This window comes from Parasteatoda tepidariorum, chromosome 11 (assembly GCF_982258835.1).
Source record: "Parasteatoda tepidariorum strain Cologne lab strain chromosome 11, Ptep-v5.0, whole genome shotgun sequence".
In the NCBI taxonomy this organism is placed as follows: Eukaryota; Metazoa; Arthropoda; class Arachnida; order Araneae; family Theridiidae; genus Parasteatoda; species Parasteatoda tepidariorum.
In genome coordinates this window covers 50,593,844-50,614,610 of record NC_141765.1, presented here as the reverse complement: position 1 = coordinate 50,614,610, position 20,767 = coordinate 50,593,844, and the positions used below count along the sequence as shown (strand labels likewise).

General features: G+C 30.5%; 1 protein-coding gene across 1 annotated transcript in view; it reads right to left on the bottom strand.

The window, feature by feature from the left end:
• The window catches only part of LOC107451050 (sodium-dependent noradrenaline transporter), a 203,528-nt gene that overhangs the window by 4,523 nt on the left and 178,238 nt on the right, over positions 1-20,767 (bottom strand). The window contains exons 8-14 of the mRNA XM_043046900.3: positions 15,092-15,195; positions 14,766-15,003; positions 14,466-14,606; positions 12,734-12,833; positions 10,558-10,658; positions 8,233-8,403; positions 6,536-6,604 (exon numbers count right to left, since the gene is read on the bottom strand). Coding sequence (XP_042902834.1) covers positions 6,536-6,604; positions 8,233-8,403; positions 10,558-10,658; positions 12,734-12,833; positions 14,466-14,606; positions 14,766-15,003; positions 15,092-15,195 — 924 coding nt within the window. The remainder of the gene's footprint in view (positions 1-6,535; positions 6,605-8,232; positions 8,404-10,557; positions 10,659-12,733; positions 12,834-14,465; positions 14,607-14,765; positions 15,004-15,091; positions 15,196-20,767) is intronic.

Below are 20,767 nucleotides of genomic sequence, written 5' to 3'. Positions count from 1 at the left end.
AGCATAACATAAAATAGTGGAAGAGTGTAATTTTTTTTTAAATTATGTAATCTATATATCAGGTCACGAGCATGTAACATATGTGCTTTCTGTATTTCTGAATTTGTTAAGAGATGGAGAGTCTATTCATACTTTCTTTATATTCTTCGCAGTTAGGTTTCATTTTATTTTATTATCGGCATTGAATCCATTTCAGATTTGCGGTTGTTAATGTTCAATTCCATAGCCTTGTGGTTTTGAACCTGCCCCAGAAGACAAGGAAACATCCTAAAAATTGGTACTAACTCGCTTTCGCAGAAAACTTTTTGCTGGAATTAATCTGCGATCAAAGGGTTCAATAAGTGAGTTGATTTACAACAGCAGGCGGTTTAGCTCAGCGTTGATTTTGAAAATAGAATCTTGCTGTTTTCTTTAATCAATCATGTTGATTTTTTGTTGTTAGGGATATATTAAGCGTAGAGATTTTTTCTTACAAAAAAAAAAAAAAAAAAGAAAAAAAAAAGAAAGAAAAAAGAAAGAAAAAAAAAAAGAAGAGAAATTGGGGAATTTCGGAGTCACGAAGTGTATGACTACCTAATAATTAATACTTTTTCGGCGTGGGTCTATCGTCTTATATGAAAAATATGCTTAATAAGTTATCGAAGTTTGATTGACTTCTAGTTTAAACAGTTAAAGTGACAATTTAAAAAAAAAAATGAACTGCTTTTCAAAATTTCTTAAAATTATTTACTACAAGTCAGGTCAATTTTAACACAATGACTTATGAAATCATAGTCAACATTAATTTTTAAAAATTATTAAATTATATGTTTTCATTTAACTTCACACTTTTAGGAAGTCTATCCAATTGCGCTAAAACAAGCATTGGGAATTGTTTCCCCATTTGTAAATGTATACCAGTTTTTTTCTTAAACGATTGGCATTTACGATCTAAAAATATTATTGTTTTAAATCATTGTAATGTGAGGAGTTTGCTTATGCAACATGTTTAGGTGGAATAATTAATTAAACTAATAAATTAAAATTTAACAGATGACGCTAGCTGTCGCATTTTTCTGCACTATTGTTTCAATAAAAAATTGAAAGCAATACAACAGAATTATTTTCAATGCAATGTGCTTGATAAGAAGTGAATAATTTGAAACATTTTATTAATTTCATGTTGGGCGCTATTTGTCTTATTTGAAAGAGACCATAAAATTAAGGAAGCAGAAAAGCCTAAATCGTTCAATTATGATCTGACCGAGAAAAAATAAAATAAAAAGCATAAAATGAAAGCATTTTATAAATAGTAGTAATATATTTCAGTAAATGGCATCAAATAAGTTTAATTAAAGCATTTTATACTTTTTGTTTTTTATTTTTTATTTTCAATAAAAGAATCAGAGACATAAAACAAAGAAAGTTAAAGTTAAAAATAAAATGAAGGTATTAAACATTTGTGTTAAAAAGCTTTACGAATTTTGTTTTTACAGATAATGTTATAGCTCATGGCGCCATCTATGAAGTTTTATCAAAAGTTAAAAATTTGCAAGCAAATGAAGCAAGCTGGTTTATTCCGATATTATAAATTAAAAAAGGAAAATAAATCGCCAAATAATCTAAAAGTACTTGTTTGTTAATAAAAAATGTAACCAACTGAGAAAATCTAGCTCAATGCAGGGTTTCAATATGGCATGATCATTGTATATGATTACACAAATGATACTTAAGTTTTAATAAGGAACTCGTGGTTTACAGTTTTTTTTGCAAATTGAAATAAAACTCAGTCGTTAATTCAAAAGTTAAGAATGTTTATATTATTCTTGAATCTAATTTTTGAGTTAAAATTTCAAAGTTTTAAAACAATCGATTTGAATTAAACAAATTATTACAATAACCTAACATTTCGAGATAGGAATTAGGTTTTTAATTTAACGTTATTTACATGTTCTATTGCACTTCTTTTATCATATTTTCAATTTGGAAGAAAGATTTTTTACCAGTGAACTGTTAATGATATGGCTAAAGGAATATTGTTGATTCTGACTGTTGTTTTTCAATCCTATTCCGTTTAGTAACAATGAATATTTTCTTAGAAACAAATGAAGATAAAATGAAGAAGATAAGAGAATATAAAAGTAGATAAAAAAAGTAAAATGAGTGTTTTGGTGTAATTACATACGCACATATAATACGTACGTAAATTGCTTGTTTTGGTACATTTCTTTTGTTAAAACTGAATAGCTGAATTTTACTGATTCTGACTATTAATTTGAAATCCTATCACGTTTGGGGATACAAATAACTTTCTCGCAAGGAGAAAAAAAAAGAGTTTATATCTGCGTTAGTCAAAACAGCGTTAAGTGTTCCTAAGCGTTAAGTGTTACAGCTTCAATTGTTATATCATATTATCATTTTTGTATAGAAAATTGTTTGTCAGGATCTCGAGAATGAGAAATTCGCGAAAATTGTGAAATAAAATCACTAAGATTTGACAATTTTAACTAGGATTCCCAGGAAGAAAAAAAAAGAAGGAAATTTTTACAGGAATTACATAAAGGAAATTATGACAGAGAATTAAGCATTTTGAATTGAAAATACATAGATTTCGCACTTTTAAGTGGAATCTCTCGCGCATACCCACTAAGTCCTGTTCAAAATCTCAGTTCTCTAGAAACCTTGCACAAAACCTAATTACGGGAGCTTCCTGGATACAACGTGAGAGTGCAGAATCTCTTTAATTTATATTTTCTGTTCCTCTTCCATCTATGAAAATATTATGAAAATATTTTCCATTATGAAAATATTTTTGCATAAAAAACAAACTCATACTTTAAAATAAATGCAAGCACCAATTTAAAAGAGGGTTTGCAATTCTTACTGTTTTAAAAAAAAAAAAAAAAAAGCAATAAAAAAACTGCGATTTTGTTACAAATTGCTTATTACAAACGTCACGATTGAAGTAGAAATTTCTTTGTATTGTACACCAAGTTTAATGTTTACGTATTTTATGTTGGGTTTTAAATATACTTAAACTTGAGGTTGAATTGCATTATTTTGATTGACTGACTTGCTCCTGCTTGGCATGTACAGTGGCTACTCTATTGTTGTTTTAATTTGATTACAATAAAAAATAAAATTAAAACATGAAAATTATTCTTTATTTCTTTCAATGCAGCGCAGTTTCTACATGCATCTTTTAAGAAATTTTTACATCTCTTAAAAGTTACATGTATAAACAGCCAAAAGCTGAAAGATGGTATATACTGGCTGGAATCTTTTGCACTCCACTGAATGTATTTTTGTGTCGTCCAGTAACTAAATCTCTTCTCAGTGCTCTGCCCCTCAGCTCAACACTACTTTTGTGTTTTTTATCAGAACTGAATTATAAAAATAACTTGGACAAAGATGAGCATTGTGTCATTATCAGTTTTGGCAATGCCCAACTTTATCCAACATTACCTGAAAGAAATATACAATTTGACCTCCGAACAAGGCACTATGTATACAGGTTGATTAGGAAATAACTTTAACGTCACACGAACCCTGGGCTAGTTTAAGATATGGAATGAAGTAAAATAGAAATTATGTAGAAAAGAAATTATTAGGTATGCTCTCGAAAATAGTTTTAAAAACTATTACCCACCCCATACGGGTATGGTGATACAATTTCAAAAAATTCACGTCGTAACACCTACTTTTTCATCTCAATTTGTCCCTAACAGGAAAAAAAAAACTTTAAGCGGATTTTTAATATGAACAACGGCTATGTTAGGTTGAGATAAAAGTAATTTTTATAAACTTTCGACATGTAAGTGATTCCAATCTGTGCTGCGACGACAATAGGAAGGATTGCGATTCACATGTTGCGTCTTTCCCTTTTCATCTCTGTCTAGTGGCGTCAACATCCACCCTTAAACATCGCAATTTACTATAGAGTTTTTTATGCAGATATGATGTTCCATAGAGAAAATGGATAAAAATTTCGAATTTTTTGTAATAGTAATCGCTAAATAATCGTTTTGAACATACATCGAAGAGCCATTACATTATGACCACCCTGCTAATTACATGTAGGACCACGTTTAGCCCTCAAAACTGCTAGCACCCGCCGTGGCATTGATTCCACAAGGTGCTGATAGGTAGTTTGAGGTATCTGGTACCAAGCGCTCACCAACTGGTCCTGCAATTCCCTCACATTGCGAGGGGGTAGCGTGGCAGCACGAATTTGGTTTTCCAAGTAGGACCACAAATGCTCTATTGGATTAAGGTCAGGTGAATTTGGGGACCAAGACATGACTTGAAAGCCACTGGAATGTTCCTTGAACCAATTCATGACGATTCAACCCTTATGACATGGTGCATTATCCTGTTGGTAAACACCATCCCCCGAAGGAAAATCTGTTGCCATGAATGGGTGAACCTGGTCTGCAACTATGTTCAAGTAGCTTACAAACGTCAGGGATTGTTCTATGAGGATTATGGGTCCTAATGTGCCCCATGAAAACATTGTTCCTAGGCGAGAAGCCATGAAAACCTGGGCGAGCCCATTGTTATAGATGGAGGGTGATCATAATGTAATGGCTCTTCGGTGTAGTTCTTGAGGGTATACCATAGTATATATTTATATGCAAAAATGAAAGTTTATGTCCTTCTCTCAAACGATATTCTGCCCAAGGGTAAAGTTATTTTATAATTTGTAAAATTATTCTATTATCACCCTACATATCTTTATTATTTTTTGGCCACCAAATCATATTAGTAAAAAAAATAAAAAAAAAGGATTTAGCCTAAATTATTCTTTTTCTGAATAATAAATTAAATATTTAGAAACATAACTTAAGATTTCAACCAAAATATTTATTAAATAAAATTTCATTAGTTAATAGGTAATTAGAACAGTTCTTCTATAAGAAAATTGATTGGTTCCTGTAGAAAAATTCACTATAGCGAAATGTCGTTATAAAGAAGTTGGAGATTTTTGCAGTTATCTGAGTACTTTTTACAAAATTTTTAGTCGGGTTGATAAGTTTAAAAATATATTATTACTACTTTTATTTAGAAACTAAGTAATATGGACTATAAATTTATTAAAATCGTTAATTTTGTTGTATAAATACAACAAAATGTTCAGTGAAGATAGTTAATCAATTTATGGAATAATATATACTAGTATGTATTTAAGTTTATTTTACTTGAAAATGCTTCTCTTTTTACATTCAATTGATTTTCATGATGCTAAATTTTTATAAAAAGTTTCACAGTTTAAGAATGAGCTTTGATCTTCATTTTACACGTAGAGTCAAGGAGCATGTAAAATAAGTTATTTTTCTTCACGCAAATTATGGATCAGCTATGGAATTTTTGCAAGTCCCATAGCTGCCAACTTTTACAGATTTTCCGGAAAATTTTATTAATGATGCAAAACTTATGATTTTTTCTTCTAATTCTTTAATTTATAAATTAAATTTAATTTAAAAGGAGTTTTACAACCACTACATAAGATAAATTAATCACACATGACAGTTTTTATAGGTGTATTTAGGCTTTGTCAAAATAAAAAAAAATATTTCTAACACAATTCTTATTTAAGTGACATTTTACTACTACTTGGGAAAACAGTAGAGAAAGAGAACAAGTTGGCAGATGTGAAATTCTGTTGTTTTCTGTTTTTCCCGGAATGAACAATGCAAGTATTTCCAGGAACAGGAACGTGTGAGAGCAAAGTAATCACACAGAAATATTAACTTCCCATAATAATTTTTTTCAAAAATGACGAAAACTAAGAAAATAAACGTCGGAGAAATTCGTTATAAGAACTTTTCAATGCTTTTTAAGGTTCCGTTAAAAAATTTTGTTAACAAAAAACATTTTCGAGTTAGACTTGTATGATGTATGATGTATAATGCCACATTACTCTCAGAAAACTTGATACGTGTTGCATTTCATAAATTTAAAACTGTAATTAATTAAAGCAATTCTCTTCTTCGTGACATGTGGAGAAAATTAATAACTTTTTTTGAGTTTGATTTGAAATTAAATAATGACGCATTATCAGCCGAACTCTTGATACATGCTGCATTCATGCATTTATATCTATAATTAAATTAAGTAACATTTTATTGCTATGCAAAACAAAAAAGCCACTTTTGAGTTCGACTTGTAAATGAATAATCTCACTTTATCAAGCAAACGCTTATTTGATACAGGTTGCATTTCGTAAAATTAAAATTGTAATTAAGCAAATTAATCCTATTTTTTCGCGACATATAGCCGAATTTTTTTTTTTCTTCTAGAGTTTGATTTAAAAATAAATGACGTTAGAGTATCAACCACATGCTTGATATATGATGCCTTTCATAAATTTAAAAGAAGTGAATACCTAAAAACTATTGATGTCGATAAAAGAATTATAGTGAGTTTATGATGTATTTTTTAGAGCCATTTCTAATCTATAATGGTAGGTATTAGTTAACTAAGCTATAGGAGAGAAAAAATTACATAGTAATGAAAATATCATTGAAAATTGTTATTTTCTTTAACAATTACTTACTTTAAATCTTTTGACATCTTTAATTTCTCCTCCTCTTTCCCCTTCAGGTGTTATGGTGTACGCTAATTTCTAAAAAGAGAAAAAAAATGTAAAAAAAAAAAAAAAAAATGGAAAAACAAGATTATCCATTACATTTTTAATCCTTCTAAAGACTTTAGGCATAAAACGATTTAGGGCTTTAACTCTTTATTCTTTTGAATTGACGCTTGGGATCACCTTTTATCGGCAATTTTTTCTTCTTTTTCTTTTTTTATCTTAAGATTTAACTCTTTATTTTTTTTTAAATTGCTGCCTGAGATGATTTTTAATCTGCATTTTTTTTCTTCTTTTCCTGCTTTTCTTTCTTTCTTTCTTTTTCCTTTAAGGCTTTAACTCTTTATGTTTTTAAATTGTCGCTTAAGATCACCTTTAATCGTCATTTTGTTTTCTTCTTTTCCTTTTCATTCGTTTTTTTCTTTCAATTTTTTTAAAATTTTCAATTCTCAGAAGTTTATAAGTATTGAAATTCAAAGTTTATAAGTTATAAAATGTTAAATTTATTCTAAAAAGAATGGGCGTTATTTGGTTTCATAAATCTCATTTGCATGTGAGATAAGAAAAGGAAAAAAAGTATTTATCAGATTTAAATGAAATTAAATAAAACGTTTCATATTAAAAGAAAAGAAAGCTGAAAATAGTTTAAATGTGGGCTGGGAAAATAGCTCATGATGTATATTACCCCTTTGACCCAGGTGGGGTAACGGTGTCCCTTTTTTATATATTTTTTTCTAACTCTCTAATTAGAAGCAAAAATACTTTTTGGTATTTTTCAATTACAAAAAAACCCGTCTAATAGTTACTGTAAGAATTATGTTATATTATCGGAATTACTTTTGTACTATGAAATATAAAATCCAAAAACGTAACTTAAAAATGTTTTTTTTTTCATTCATATTCAAAAATTTACCAATAATTAATTTTGCAAATAATAGATATTTTAAAGATTAATAGCTGTTTCTTTTAAATCTAAATAATGGTAAATAAGTGCAAGTGCGAAAAATTATTGTTTAGAAGTGAGCCGTGTTTGGAATATTTTATCTTAATTGTTGAAAAAAAAAACTCCGGTGTTTCACGTTGTGCTTCATAAGCATACATTATTAAAAATGACAAATACAATATTTTTTACTTATTTTAACCTGAATTAATACAAAATAAAGAAAAAAGTATGGAAAATATGTTAATTAAAAATTCTGGGCCAAGGGTCTAAGAAATATAACAATAACGCTTAATAATAAAAGCACATACTTGATTTGATAATAGTAAACATGCAATTATGATTCTGGGTTGGTTGAAAGATTGATCGACGTTTTGAACAATGTATTTTCTTGATTGGAGTTAATGATTATTATCAGAGATGAAAATATAGTGATACTTGGAGGACATTTAGTTTGCAGGTAATTAAAGTTTGCATCTCAGTTTACATTAAAGTTTACAATAGTATGTCTCAGATATACTAATGTAATCTGTTATATTATCACATTTTGCAAGTCTTTATAAAGATTGCTGTAAATTGTAAATTGATAATTGATAAGTTGATAAATTGATTGTAAATTGATGTTGTAATGTTAGCAATAGCAAAGTGTTCAATTGAAGCTAAATATAGTCTTTCAATTTAAATTAATTGATTGATGCTGGAAAATGATTTTTAAAAGAAATACCTCGGAAGATGTATTTCCAGGAGCTTTGAAAAATTTGTAAACTGCTACAATGGGTACCATGGCCACAGATGACAGAGCGAAGGTCCAACCTAGTGCTATCGCCCAGGAAGGGTATATATAATCTTGATACTGTAAAGTTGTGTTACTGATTACGGCTGATACGATGACTGCCTGTAAAAAATTCGAAGAATTCATAGGTAATTTTATGTTATTTATAGGTTATTTTAAAATAATATTTGTTTACTCATCTGTAGCACAATAAATTCAATTAAAAGAGGACTATAGAATACAATAATTTATCCTTTCTTAAATCCAAAAAGTATTGCGGAATATATATTTAAGATAAATTAAAACGAAGACATGAAATTTATTTATTTTCCAACTATTGCTAAAAAATATTGAATTGCAGCCATGCAGTCATTTAAGTTTCAATTACCAAAATGACAACAATATGCAAAGCAATATGAAGTGCCTTTTACGACAATTTCGCCAGTAGTAGACAACTCAGATTTCGCCAATGCTTTTTCTCTTCATCGTTACTCGCGTAAATTACTTCATCGGAGTTTAAATATTTTCTTTTCTTTCTTTTTTTTTTAATGGCGGGCACTTGGGGTCTGTCCCATTGGCCACAAAAATGCCAGAACTGCTACTCTCTTCTCGTTACCCAGTGGGCACCTGTGGCGAAGCCACGGCGGTGGAGCAGCGTCGCCCACGTCACAGAACCACAAACCCGTTTATAGGGCGGGTCACATTCAAACATTCACACAAGGAGGAAAGGACATAGAGCACAGTTAGAGAATTGTTGTTGTTGTTAATTTACGTCGCACTAGAGCTGCACAATGGGCTATTGGCGACGGTCTGGGAAACATCCCGGAGGATGATCCGAAGACATGCCATCACAATTTTGATCCTCTGCGGAGGGGATGGCACCCCCGCTTCGGTAGCCCGACGACCTGCGCGCGAAGTCGAGCACTTTACGGTAGCACAGTTTAACGAGGACCAATACCGCACACCCTCGGTCCCTACGCAGACTGATCCAAGTGGTCACCCACCCGCACACTGACCGTAGCCAGTGATGCTTGACTTCGGTGATCTGCTGGGAACCGTGTCTTAACGATCAATCCACTGCGGGACCACAGAGAAAGAAAGAAACATCCATCCCCTGAGCAGGATTCGAACCCGCGGCCAATAGCTCCGCAGTCAGACACGCTAACCAGTCTGCCGCCTAGTCGGCGAGTTTAAATATACTGAGTGTAAAAAAATTAATGGTCACAGCTGCTAAGGGAAGTAGGACACGTTATTAAAATTGATAATTGCATAGCGAAAAAATTACCGGAATCGTTATTTTATAATGTTATGGGTGCATTAAAAAGCAGTTTCGGTAAAAGGGTTACTATGCGTTAAAACAGCGGCTCCTAAATTTTTTTCGGTTATGGAATCCGGGATTTATATAATAAGAAATTTCATTAGCATCTGTGAATATACTAACTGAAAAAAAGTCTTCTAATTATTTTAAAGCTATTTTTTGTGAAGAATGAATTATGATTTTGTTCTTGTAGAATGCATATACTGAATAATGAATAAAATTATTTAAATTATGATTTTTTCAGAAAAAGTTATAAATGTTGAAAATAGTTATCAGAGAAATATAATAATTTATTCTAAATTTATTTATTTTATTTTGAATCGAAAATTTTGATGAGAAATAACTTATTTAATTTTTTTATAAAGTGCATAACCTTTTCATAATTTATTCAATAATTTGCAATTGAAAATAAAAATATTTTTAAAAAAAAAAATATTTCTATTTCTGTTTTATTGGTATCTTACATAAATAATTTCACATAAGTAATCGAAATATTAAATATATTATGGATTATTGATTGGATTTAAATATAATTATCACAAATTAAAAAAAATACTTTATTCACGGAACCACTGTAACCTCTCCACGGAATTTTTAGTTTGCAATTTAATGATTACACATTAAATTGCAATCAAAAAGGGAATTTATAGATTCATTTGAATGCAATTTTTGACTTTAATAATTACAAAAACATAAAATTAAAATAATTTAGAGTAAATCTACACTGCATAGCAAACCTACACTTAGAACATTAAAACTTGCATTGGCTCAATTAATACAAGCAGTGGGATTTTTATCCCCGAGTTCATTTCACTGAAATTTTTTTTTTCAATTGTTAAAAAATGTGTACAGATTTATTGTACTCAGACTTAATCATAAAAAACAGTAACAACAAAAGAAGTAAGCTATAGTCCCGCAACCAAAATAAAGAAATAGAGTGGATTTGTAAGAATACTTACAACCAAGAAAAAGGGACTGATAATTTTCCAGCATAATCTCCAAAATAAACCAGGTTTGAATCCCATCATTTCTTGAATGTTGTCACAAAATCTATCTAAGCCTAAATTGAAATTCAAATAAATGAATGGAGAATTGACTGGATGGAATTTAAAATTCTGTAAATGGATGCATAAGAATTTTTTTAAACAAAGGACGCTAAATGTTACAATATTTTATATGTTGGGTAAACGAGAAAGATAGGGGTTATAAAGTAATGAGATATATGTCTTGCCTAGTTCTAATTTTTTTTACATTCTGCAAGCAAAGTGTATTTTACTCTATATTAGCGTACAACAAGTGCTAATGTGCAAAATAAAAACAATGTTTGAATTACATTTGATTATGCGATCAGATTTTCAGGTGCTAGGTTGTGATTTTACTGCATCAACGTTCTTATCTTAAATTTGCCAATGATCTAATGCAAACGGTAGTTTAATTTATGAAATAGGGCACTGAAATATTTTCCCTAAATAAACATGCTCTTAATAATAAACTCTATTATTAATTTTCGATTTTGTTCAACATCTATTTTTATTTAAAAATTTGCAGTTATACAGTTTATTTAAAAATTTGCATCAGTAGAAAGAAATACGAATAGCAGAATGATATTTAATAAACACATATACTATTGAGGAAAGAACAGTTGATTAAATTAACATGAAATTGGGACGGATAAATTCAGACAAATCATTACCCAAAGTTGCAATGTCTGGTTGAAATAGCAGTATTTATCCACCAGTGTTGGGAGTTGAATTGAGATTGTATGGCATTTTTTGAGAAATTTAGTCAATACAGCTTCAAGACCACGAGTGGTTTGGCAGCCAAAGACTACGAGTTTCTAAGTTGTTTTGTATTGAGAAAAGAAGACAATACTGGTAGTATGTGGTGCATTGTGTAGTAGGTGCATTGCGTTGCAGACAAAGAGCGTTAAAGAGACCTCGAAAATGGAGAGAGAACTAAGTCTCTTAACACATCTGAAATGTAAAGCTTGTTGTTAAAAATGCCAGGAATGCCAACAAGTTGTGATCGACACACTTATTCAATGGCACCGAATACCATCACTATGGTGATGGGTCAGTATGATGTCGAATGCAAGTTTGCAACGCGTGCTATTCAAGATGCCGCCTCAAGATGCCGATGATATGGCCAATATGATTCTGTATACAAAAATGGGATTTGATTGTAAATATCACGGGTAACCATTCGTGTGCCCAGGTAGGTCATTGAAAATACCACAAAAAGAGTTCTTATCTGTTATATAGGTTCACAGATAGCAGATTTCATGGTTGCCGTGTTGGTGGGTTATACCGATTCAAACGTCATTGAACTGTTCAAGTACAAACAAGTTTATTTCCCGTTTCCTGGTTCCTAATGTGGCTGTGAGATCCACTGTGGCTATGCGAATGTCTGTTTTCTCAGTTCTGCATTATGGGGGGGGGGGGGTTGAAATCCTGCATGACGTTCTTCAACATTGTCTTGAAACTATTGGTCCATATTTTGTGAAAAGTTAACGGACCTCGGTCGAAGCAATCAGCAACAATGCGGTGCGATAAATCATAACCTCGGTAGGCTGTAATCTTTTCTTAATCAAAGTCAGAAATGTCCTGGCAAGCATTTCACAAACTTACGCTCGAGGCATTACAACAACTTTATTTTTAACAATTTAATTTAAAAGAAAATGAAATAGCAATTGATAAGGAATGTAAAAAATGCTTGAAAGGACTAATACCATCCTAAAAAAAGTATATAATAATATTAACTGTCCATATGCTTCAAATTTAAAAAAAAATAATAATTAGTTAAATTAAATATCATTTCTTGTCCAGATAAGTTAATTTATGTTAAGTTTTAAATTATTTTCGAAAGCGTAAGAACATTATTAAGAATAAAACGTAGATAGTTCCATTTTTTTACCATATATCAGTGAAATTCCTACTGTAAAAAAATACCAATTGAAAAAAAATCCAGTTATTCAACTTAATTTAATACAATTATTATACAACTATACAGTTTGAATTTATGCAGCATTTCTTGATCAAATTAACAGCTTGAAGCCAAATATGTAAGTGTTGTTTTACTCTTACAACGCAAAAAAATATAATTAAAAAATAAAAAATATATATTTTGTTCCTTTACCATATATCCATGCAACTCCTATTGCTTCAAAAAGTGCGGCGCACAGTAAAGAAATCCCTGCGGAGTAGGTATCAAACCAATACATCATGTATCCACCACCCTAAAGAAAAAAGCAAAGAATATATATCTATATATAAAAAACAAAAATGAGAAGCTTGGATATAAAAAATGAAGGATAAAAAATAAAATAAAGAATAGCTTCAAGAAACAGGTATTTCAATATATATGTCTCCAAAATTCATTCTTTACTCGAGTTTTCGCAACAGCTGTTTGCAATCATAAATTTGTTCTCATGGTCTACGACAAGGAATGGTCGTCAAATAAGTTTTCAAAGAATACGTGAGAAACTGAGAAACTTTATTTCGGGTGATACAAAGCACTTCAAGTTCGAACGTGAAATACAGCTCTATTTTACCGTATCCTATTTTAACTCGAACTTTGAAAAGAGCGTTAGAAATTTTACTTTAAAAATATGCCAGGTTTATATATATATATATATATATATATATATATATACCCTTTCTCCCGTGGAAAAAGTTTAAGAGAAATGGAATGAGTAAAATAAGCTGATGAGAATTGTTAAGAAAAACTTAGTTTAGTGGAATTTTTTGGGAAATATTCAAAAAGGGAAAAAAGGAATAAAATTTGGCGTACATTTTATTCGCTAGGTTGAATTTCTGAAAAAAAAGAGACGTGTTTAGGGTTTCAGGATTATTTGTTGAAGGAAGTATTTTTGGAAAGAAAATGATGAAATATTAGAAATTTTCTCTCGTGGTACTGTTAAAATGATTTACAGCAAGATTAGGATAGAATTTACTGTTAGAAAAATTGTTATTCACATATGTACTAGTCACATTAATGGAGTTTCGTAATGTAATTTGAATGTTGAGTTAAATCATTTTTATTTAAATGTTATTTTTTAAATTTCTTCTTATGTTTTTCCTGCTCGAAATTAGTTGATATGAAAGAATTTTTTTTTGAAAAACAAACATAGTTATCTGATTTGACTTGTAAGTTAAAGTTAGATCAGTTTTAATAAGTTATATTTATTTCAATAAAACATTTGATTAGATGCAATAAAATTAAATGTCTGAATTAATGAAGGCGAGGTCATATATATCCATGTTATTTCCAAGACAAAAACAAAACATAAAAGCTAGTGCCTTATTTGCTAATGGTATGCTAAGGATTTGCAAATGGTATGCAACATCGAATATTTAAAATTTCAAATCACATAAATGTATAATGAATTGATTTTTATCTTAGCAGTTGTGACTTTATTTTGGTGGGGCACTTTATTATTATTTTTTTTTATTTGTTCGGAATTTTTCCTGTACAGGTAGGGTAGGCAGTGGTAATTAAAATATGTATTTGTATTCAGACTTTCTTGATATATACATTTTTGATTTTTTTTCTAGTTTACTTTGCGATTATATACGGATAAAAATCAAGGTGGCTTTATCTTAGTGGTGCACACCGTCTTTCTGTGTTTTATCAAGTTTTACTTCTCTTATTCTTAGTTTCATCCTGTTGGAATAGAATTTTATATTTTTTGTGTATTGCGAACAAGAAACGCAGCAAAGCTATATTAATTTTTAAGAACCATTGCGAGATGAAGTTGATTCGAAAATACACATTCACTTTGTATAATTGCTGATATTAATGAGAAAAAACCCACATTAAAGTATTTTTTGTTGCCGGATTTCATTATTCATTTAAAAATGATACTAACCCTTGTTACATTGACTATTGAAACGCAGAAAGAAGATGCCAAAACTACTGCTGTAAAAATTTCTCGATTTATTTTCCACTTCGTAAAAAATTTGCTTCCTTCATCTAGAATTCCAGTTATAACAGACTCTAAACCTCCCATCTGTAAAGAAAAGAAGAAAAAAAAAATACGTTTTAAGCGAATTCAGATTATTCTTTTTTTACATAAAATTTATATTTCAATAATTGATATCATATTCAAGAAACCATTAGAGGATTTATTCTGTGAAAATTGGTTTTATTTTCTCTGAATCTTACTTACCGCACTATCTAAACCAAGTGTTAGCAGCATAGTGAAAAATAGAACTGCCCAAAATGGTCCCCCTGGTAAAGTGGCAATGGCTTCTGGGTAAACTTGGAAGACAAGACCATGCCCCTCTGTAGCTACCTCTGATATTGGTAAACTTTCTTTATTTGCCATATATCCTAGATAGGCAAATATAACGAATCCACTATAGAAACTTGTGAAGCTATTAATAGCAACGGTAAATATGCAATCTCTGAAAAAGAAACAACACAGTTGAAATGCTTTTTTTCCTCTATGGTAAATGGATTTTTAGGATATATTATGGATGGATATATTATTACCTGTAACAATTGTTGTGAAAATTATTGTATGAAGCATAAGTTAAATGTACACCAAAACCAACTCCAACAGAGTAGAATACTTGAACAGCAGCGTCAACCCAAACCTGTAAAGCAAAATTCCATAGTGAAATTTTAAAAATCCATTTCCTAGTTTCTACATAATTTGCTAGAATGCGTATTAATTAAAAATTTCCTCAAAAGAATATTCATTTTTCTGGTTTAAAAAATATATAACTGTTACGATTTTCACCAAATTAATTTTAATTTCACAGCGATGTATATATCTACTGTAGTTCTTGTGGTTCACAAGAATATTAATCAAAGGATGAACCCTGAATTTTTAAAAGTTTTCGTTTCATTTACCGTTTTGTAAAAAACAGTTCAAAGAACTTACGTTTAAAACAAATAAAATCAAAATATAAGTTTCAAATTGAAGAACTATTAAATTAATCCATGCATGCCACAATTTGAAAAAATTTTTTTTTTGCCAATTGCAACTTTTCCAACATACTAAAAATATGAAAAGGTTAAAATATTTTGCTTATAATTAGATTATGGGATTCTTACGCAAGAGAAAATAGCCAGTTTTTATTCTGCTTTCTGAGCCGACCGGCCTATGTAGGGGTTAGGGAACTGCCCTAGCATCAGAAAGGTTCTGGGTTCGAATCCCGGGCAATGCATGGATGATCTTTCCTTCTCTGTACTATCTGTCCTTACTGTGGGAGCAACGTTGGCCCACCTAATATGGTGCCCCTGAAAGAGTGGCCAACAAATCTGCCCTTCAGATCCAGGTGGGCATTAGAAAAAAAAAACTCTGCTTTCTGATGCTGCAGTGTTCACTAGAGTTTGGGTAAGGGTGTTACCAATCTTGACAAAGTTTCTGAATGGGACACTGTTATTTTTCAAATTTATTAAACAGTTTTTGTTCTCTCTTGCTGTCTGCCGTGCTACAAAATGACACGCGAGGCGCATGTTGCAATTTCATAGGGGCCGTTAGAAAAATGCTTATAGAGAAGAGATGAATGTGTTTATTCCCGATATCTTTCGGTGGTAGGATATCTTTTTTAAAATCGAAATCAGGGAAGCATATCTTATATGAACATCTACTTTATAAAAATCACTGGCTTAAATATTTGGACGACTTATTTTTAGCACATTAATATATTAGCATAATCAGTACTGAAACATCAAATGTGCATCATCAAACTTTATCAAATGTGTATGCGAATTAAGAGATTTCATTGTTAATTTTTTACTACTTCCTGGACTTTCCTTTTTTGTTTATAGTTTTTTATAATTTTTTACAGTTTTTTTTGCTTTATAGTTCGTTAATTTATAGTTTTTTTTTAACTTTATTTTTATAACAACTGTGTTGGTTGCAACAGGGCATTTGTTCTAAGAAATAAGTATTCTTGTATTTTGTCGTTTTCCGTAATCGACAGTTTACTTTCACAGATTCCGCATTAGATTATGAGATTATTTTAAAAGTAATTCCTATTTTCGTTCTCTTACTTGTACCCCTAAAAATAACGATATTTGCATTATCATTTGGTAACACTATTTCTTATGAACGTTGCTGTTGCTAAACTAGTCGCTGTTGCATGTCCAACCGAGCTAGGCTAAGTCAATGATGCCGTACATTCTCAGGAAGTCAATAACCATCAATAGGCTAATATAGGTTATTGCAATCAATAACCATTAATAGGTAATAGGCTAATAAAGATCATGTTTTGTAAGGCTCAGGCAATCAAAAATGAGCTTTTCTTAAGAACGTGAAAGTAATATCTAACATTTTTACTGAAATAGACGCTATGGGAAATTATATGTTTTAAATACTTATGTTCGCTTCATACGTCATGATTTTACACTAAGTTTAAACAGAGGACTTTTCTTTGTAATACTCCAATGATGCGTAATTTCTTAATTTAGTGTCTGAAAAAATAAATCTTTGTTTTATATAAATAATCTCAAGAAACTGAAGCGGTAAGATATTACTCCATTAAAAACCTTATTCGCTTCAAAAATATAGAAATCGGAATCAATAGCTGTCAGGTTTCAAGCGATCAGAAACAGGCTCCAATTTCCAAGACCTCCCAGACGTGAATGAGAAGATACACAAGTGATTTGAAATAAAAGCGTTTAGTTGCCAACAATAAATGGAAAATTAAAAGTGAGAAACAAAACTATCTTTTTCAGTCTTTTCTCTCTTAGCTACTGTAGTTTTTCTAGTTTTATTTCTCACGTTTATTTTTCCCTTTTTTGTTGGTAAATTTACGCTTTTATTTCAAATCACTTTTTCTTCTCATTCCCATCAGGCTAGTCTTGAAAATGGGCGCCTGTTTTTGAGCGTTTGAAACATGTCGACTGCTATTTCCAGTTTGTATATTTTTGAAGCCACTGAAGTTTTTAATCAAGCAAAATGTTTATTTGTTGCAATATAGTTCGTTAAAATATGTGACTGTTATTTGAAGTTTGATGTTTGCTCCAAGGTAGAAAGTTGACAAAGTTAAAAGCTAAAATGTGAAAAGTGTCCTAAAATGCAACACTCTTCCCTTAAGTCGGTTTCAAATTAGGTATAGTAATTGAAAGAGAGCTCACAAAATAATCTGAGATGACACACGAGTTAGAAAATAATTTCATCAAATATCTAAAAGTTACTAGTATTTCGATTACAATTGCTGAATGTGAGTTTTAATTTTGAGAGTATATTGAAGACAGATTTTGCAACTTGAAATACCGTCTGCACGAATTAATTAGCTTATTTATAGTTAACTCCTTAACGATCGGTTAATTTTCAAGAAAACGGTCATGAAAGTGCCTATTTCTTTGATTTTTGTATTTGTATGACGTATTTGATTAGTGGTAACATCGAGTTTAAAATAAACTAACTATCTACAATTACCTTAATATCCTGGTACTGCCATCTGGTGTGTAAAATGAAAAATAAAATGTTTTCCGGGCAAAAGAAATGAATTAGTTTTATTCTTATTGACGCGTTACTTCTGAACACTCCAGCCCGTCAATATCACGGGAGAGAGAAATAGAGGGCGAAACCTCACCCCGTCATTTTCACGGGAGCGAGAAGGAAGGGGTTAATACCTTGAACCATTAGGGATTCATGCTATTGAGTAAAAATCCAATCATTAGATGAAAAATTATTCGAGAGTTACATTTTTTATTTTGCAGCTTATACAATTTATTTAAAGTCAGAAATAGTTATGTAATCTTTTGGCTGTGGTACCTAATTTAATAAAATTCTAATTAGATCAATAAAATCAAATCTAATATGATTGTCTGAGGAAGAAATTTTCTATGCCAGTTATGAGGCAAAAAAAGTGTGTTATTAATTTAACTTAATTAGCATGTTCCAGTATATTTAATTTATCACATTTTGGAAGAAGTTATTTGTTATAATGCACGTGATTGTAATGAATAAATTAAGGCATAATAAAATTGCATAATGCTTCAACTCGATACATTATTGAACTTAAATATTTACTTACTTGTATTTGTTGGAAATGACTTACAGATAGTTTTTCAATTTTAAACCTCTGCATTTATTTTAAATCAAAAATCTGTTCAGATGCGTTTTGATTTATAGCAAACTAAACGTGTAGAGTTTAATTTAATAAATCCTACACTGTTACTATTTCTTAACCTTTCATAACAAATATATTATTTACGCAACTGTGCTTCCCTATTTCCGACTTTGAATTTCACGATGAGCGTAACATCTAAATTCCACCACGAAGTTTTAGTACAAACTTTTAAATTACTCGTTAGAAAAGAAAGAAAAATAAATTCATTAACTCCGACTGAATCTCAATCAAGCAAAGGGAGTTAGTTGTGTTGTGCTCAGCCAGGCATTTTCAAATTTGAAATGCGTGGCTAGTTTCTTTAATTGTAATTATAGAATTCTCAAAGTGTGAATATCTCATTTGAAAGCAATCATTCAATGAATTATACGAAATTTTCTTTTGATGAATATTAAATGCGACATGAATTACATTTCTTCTGTTCAATACATGTATAATTCGTTTAGAATAGGTGTAAAGAATTATCATAATGCAAAGAGACTGTGGTTTTAACATTAAAAAGACCACTATTTATTGACACCTAAATTATGTAGACTTAAGTTTAGTGTTGAGTCAATTCAGTGCAGGACTACTCGACGTGGAGACATTCTGCTCTAAACAAAATTCCTCACCAAATTATTATCATATATAATCACCAATGATACCAAAATTATTTTTTATTTTGAAACTTTTATGCACTAGATAACCATAGGTTTCCAAAAATTTTTGGATCATTCTCCAATTTGCAAAACAAAAAGTTTTTAATTCCTCCCTTAAAAGTAAGCCGACCAGCCAGTGAACCTTGCATCAGAAAGGTTCTGGGTTTGAATTCCGGGCAAGGCATGGATGTTTCTTTTTCTCTGTGTGTTCTATGTCCTTTCTCCTTTGTAAGTGCGAATGTGTGTGAATGGGACCCGCCCTATAAACGGGTTTGTGGTTGTGTGAATGGTGTGGCAGAAGTCGAATTCTTGGCCATAGATGGCGCCACTGAAAAACAAGAACAATCGCACCCCCTCTGCCTAAACAGGCATACGACAAAAAAAAAAGAAAAAAAAAAGTAAGTTTTAGCTTAAATTTCTTTTAAGTTGTTTCATATCGATGTGAGATAAACCTTTTAATTCTGCCCTTAAGTTATCGAAATTTATTATATTGGTGCATATGAAATGTCAGATTTTCATTAAATGTGAATGTTTCTCACCCTATTTTCGTTATTCTTTTATTTTTCGTATAACCTTGATTATTGTTATACTGTCCATTGACAGAATCCCAATTCAACAAGAAAGATTTTCTCAAAAGTGTTCCATTTTGATATTTATTTTAATTTTTTAAGGATAGGAATTCAAACTATTTTCGTATAATTCTTTTATATGAGAATAAATTTGGTAATAATGTTGCAAAAGCTGCACTCAATTTAAACCAGACAATTGAGGAGAATACTGTTCACGACGAAAAAGTGCAGTACTGTTTTGAAAAATTTCGATTTGATAATTTTTGCCAGCAAAAGAAACTGCGTAGAAGACTGAAAACGTCTGCAAAAAAGGAAGCTCTAAAAGCATTGGTAGAAAGGAATCCAACTGAATCTACTAGAAACTCGAATGAAAATTCACCATACAACAATATTTCCTTCCTGAAGTTGATGAGATAAAAAAATAAAAAATAAATAATTGTATTTTGCACGAACTGACCGAGTGATCGGTTGAACATCTGCGCACCATTACTAACCCGATTTCAACAAGAGCCACTTTTCAATGAAATTTTTCAACATCCATCTTATTCACCTGATCAACCGACTTTTACTTCTTAGTTTCTTAAAATAGTTTTTACGGGCTAAATAATATGAAAATAAAGACAGTGTGAAATATCTTACAATATAGTTTATTGATTCTAAAAACCATAATTTCTATTAAGAATTATGTATTAATATATTTTTGAGAAAAGTGTATTGAAGCCAATAGAGCATCTTTTAATTAAATAAATAGATTTTCAAAAAATACATGCAGTTTCATATATTCACATAAAAATTAGAAGTTTCATGCGCCCGAACCTAATACTATTGACCAATGCAGTTTCATAATTTTTTTCCCACAATTTTTATGAAATT